Raw genomic sequence first — 3391 nt, forward strand, 5'->3', positions numbered from 1 at the left:
CTTCTGGGACCTTCAATGGATGCAACGCTCCTTCTTCCTTTGCTTCAGCATCTGCTTCCTCCATCTCCAGCTCCTTGGCCTTTTCAAGGTACAGGCACATGACACAACACAACAACTTCACTTTGAGGCAGCACCAAAGCACAAAAAGGTTTTTTTTAACTTGTGCACACTCACACAACAGGTTCCACTTCTACAGCCATTACTTGCAGCCAGGCTACACCATTGTCCTGAGTACCTGCAGCACAGGCCAAGGTATTGTGTGTGTTGGTGTGTGGTGTTTGTAGGATGATTTTTCTCACTTGGTGTGTTTATTCAAATGACTCAGTATGACTTTGTGATCCAGCCCTTGGCTTGAAGTGGTGTTAGGAGAGAGAGAGGCACCTTCTTCTTGGCTTAGGTTCAAGATGAGCAAGGTGTGGTACTACATGCCTCTCAGGTGGAACAAGTGGAGCATGGCTTGGTGTGTCAGCTTGCCCATTGACCATGTGCATTGAAAGCTGCACATCTTCAATTGTTGAATGACTTGGAGGATTGAGGACTGCTGGCCTACTGACCTTTGATGAGGACTATGAGAGCAGCAGTGGCAGTGATGATGATGAGAGCAATGAGGACTTAGGCTTGGGCTGGCAGCATCAACAACAACCAGAGCAGTAGCAGTGATACCAGCACCAGTGAGGATGATGCTGGGAAGAACAGCAGTGGTGATGACTACTATCTCAAGCAACCAGTACACCATTTCTTTATTTTTATTACCATTCCTGTTTCTAATCTTGCAGAGATACAGAGAACACAAATATGATGAGGACCAGAGCGGCAGTGACAATGAGGACCAGAGTGGCGGCAATGATGAGGACCAGAGTGGTGGCAATGACAAGGAGCAGCAGCAACAACAAGGACCAGAGTGGCAGCAACAATGAGGACCAGAGTGGCAGTGATGATGAGGACCAGAGTGGTGGTGACTATGAGGATGATTGAGCAGTTTGGTTGCACACAGATGTTGAAACACGAGCGAGCAGGATTGGGGCGCCGTGGGCGCAGGCGGCACCGCGCTCCCCTCCCCATTGGCGCCAACCTACACTTTTGTTGTTATTAACCTTGTACTGGTGCTCCAACAAATAAAAGCCCAATCCCCTTTGGTGTAACAGTAGCTCATCCCAGTTGTAACAACTCCGATTGCTTCAGGCAAACAAGCTGTCCTCTTCTTTTTCTGGGGTTGTCTCTTTCTTCTTACACTCCCCATATAACCTCATAGCCCGCCCTCATGTCCCACGACCTTGGATCGACCTCTCTGATCTTACTACGCGTGCTGCTTTCCTATTCGTTCTTCTCGTCGCTCCTCGCTTTCGTTCTTCTCTTTTTCTCTTCCGGCGGAGTTGTTGTCATTGATGCCCAGACGCCACTGGGCTCCGCCCACCCCTTCGAGTGCTGGGGCACCGTCCCCTCCGGACGGCCCTCCAACTCCACCGCCTTCATCCAGCTGGCCCTGGGGAACCAACACATGTGCGGCCTGACCGTCGCCAACACCGTCCAGTGCTGGGGTCAAAACGACGCGGGCCAGCGGAACATTGACGCGCCGGGCCTCGAGTTCGCCTGGATCACGGCCGGGTCCAGCGTCTCCTGCGGCCTCTTCTTGCCCAACCGCACCGCCCGTTGCTATGGCTCCAACCTCAACAATCGCACGATCGTGCCCACCCACGCACCCTTAGCCGCGCTGGCCATGCGCCAGGACTTTGGCTGCGCAATGGAGCCCAACGGGGCCATCACCTGCTGGGGCAACAACGCCTACAACCAGGTCTCGGCCAGTCCCGGCGGCAGCGGGTTCACCCAGCTGGCCGTGGGCGCCGACCACGCCTGCGCCCTGGTCAGCGCCACGGGCGTCACTCAGTGCTGGGGCAGCGCAGACAAGGGCCAGACCACCCCGCCAGCCGGGGTGACCTTCAAGGCCCTGTGCTCCGGCGCGAGCTTCTCGTGCGGCCTCGACGTCTCGACTGGCTTCCCCCGGTGCTGGGGCTTCTCGGACTTCTACTCCGGCACACCCAACACGACCGGTTTCGCAACGATCGCGTGCGGCTCGTCGCACGTGTGCGGCGTCAAGATCTACGACGGCTCGACGCAGTGCTGGGGCAGCGTTCTGTCGGGTAATGCCAGGAACCCGCCGGCGCGCCACATTTACGCGCAGCTCTACGCGGCCAACGACTACTCGTGCGGTTTCTACGCACCCGAGGCGTCGGCACCCCCGGCATCGCCAATGGCCACTGTGCCGGCGTTGCCGGGGGTGTCGCCGCTGGCGGCCAACGCGAGTGCGAGCTTTGGCGAGTCGGAGCCCACCGTCGACCTCTCCGCGCCCACTGCGTCGTCGTCCGTCGCGGTCAGGTCGAGCCTGCAGCTGGTCCAGGTGGGCAACACCACAGTCCCAGGTTCGACGCTTTCTCCTCCTGTGTGTGTGTGTGTGTGTGTGTCATGCATGATGTAAATCGTGTGTGCCGTCGTGTACGTCACATATGCAACGTGTGTGTGTGTGTGTGCTGTGCGTGGGTGTCGTATGAGGCTCACACTGTTGTGTTCGGTGTGATGCAGATGCCATGTGGGTCGCCAGCAACGCCACCAGCGGCAACAGCGGAGTGGGCAGGAGGTACGAGGCGCAGCTCGGTGCCGACACCAACGCCACGCAGGTGTTCGCATTCAGCGCCAACTCGTCAGCCGCGAGCTTCTCCGGCCTGGAGTTCGTCATCGCGCCCGGCTCGGTCAAGTGGTCGCTCAACTTCACCTCCAACGTCGACGCCGCGAAGGGCATCACGCTGCGCTATCGACTCTCCGATCTCTCCAACTCCAGCGCCACCGGCCCGGCGGGCCAGCTGGCCGTGGTGCGGCGCTCGGACAACACGCCTCGGGCCAACATGACCTCATACTACCTCGCCGTGCCGTCATCGTCAACATCGGCCGGGGCGGTGGTGATGGTGGTGGAGGTGTTCGACGTGGCCCTCGTCGACGACGCGGCCTTCGAGCCGATCGCCCACGCCGTCGATGTGGTAAGAGGCAGCAACGGTGACCACTATGAGCTGGTGCTGGCCTTCCCGGCCTTCAACCGATCGCTGTTCTACGACCCGAGCATCGGGCTGGGCGTGCTGCTGGGCTCGTCGGGGGGGACGCGATGGCGGCAGCGGCGGCGGGGGCGACGACGTGGGTCTCATTGTGGGCGTAGTGGTGGCCGTCGGTGTTGCGGCGGTGGTCGTGGTGGCGGTGATAGTGGCCGGTGTGGCCATTGCCGTATGGCGCAAGAGGCGCGACTTGCACTCGGGCATGGTCAACTTCAACGTCAGGGCCGACGACAGCCAGTTGTGAACAGAGACAGAGTTGTGGAGGAAAAAGGCGCTTACACTCCTTCTCGATG

General features: G+C 59.1%; 1 protein-coding gene across 1 annotated transcript; it reads left to right on the plus strand.

Moving 5' to 3' along the window:
• Positions 1 to 1261: 1261 nt before the first annotated feature.
• On the plus strand, positions 1262 to 3342 carry ACA1_367650 (uncharacterized protein; the record flags this gene model as incomplete). Its single annotated transcript, XM_004340057.1, has 3 exons — positions 1262 to 2417; positions 2578 to 3136; positions 3162 to 3342. The coding sequence occupies 3 exons, from the start codon at positions 1262 to 1264 to the stop codon at positions 3340 to 3342; spliced, it is 1896 nt and encodes a 631-aa protein (XP_004340105.1).
• Positions 3343 to 3391: the final 49 nt, after the last annotated feature.

The sequence above is a fragment of the Acanthamoeba castellanii genome (assembly GCF_000313135.1).
Source record: "Acanthamoeba castellanii str. Neff unplaced genomic scaffold scf7180000084664, whole genome shotgun sequence".
In the NCBI taxonomy this organism is placed as follows: Eukaryota; Discosea; order Longamoebia; family Acanthamoebidae; genus Acanthamoeba; species Acanthamoeba castellanii.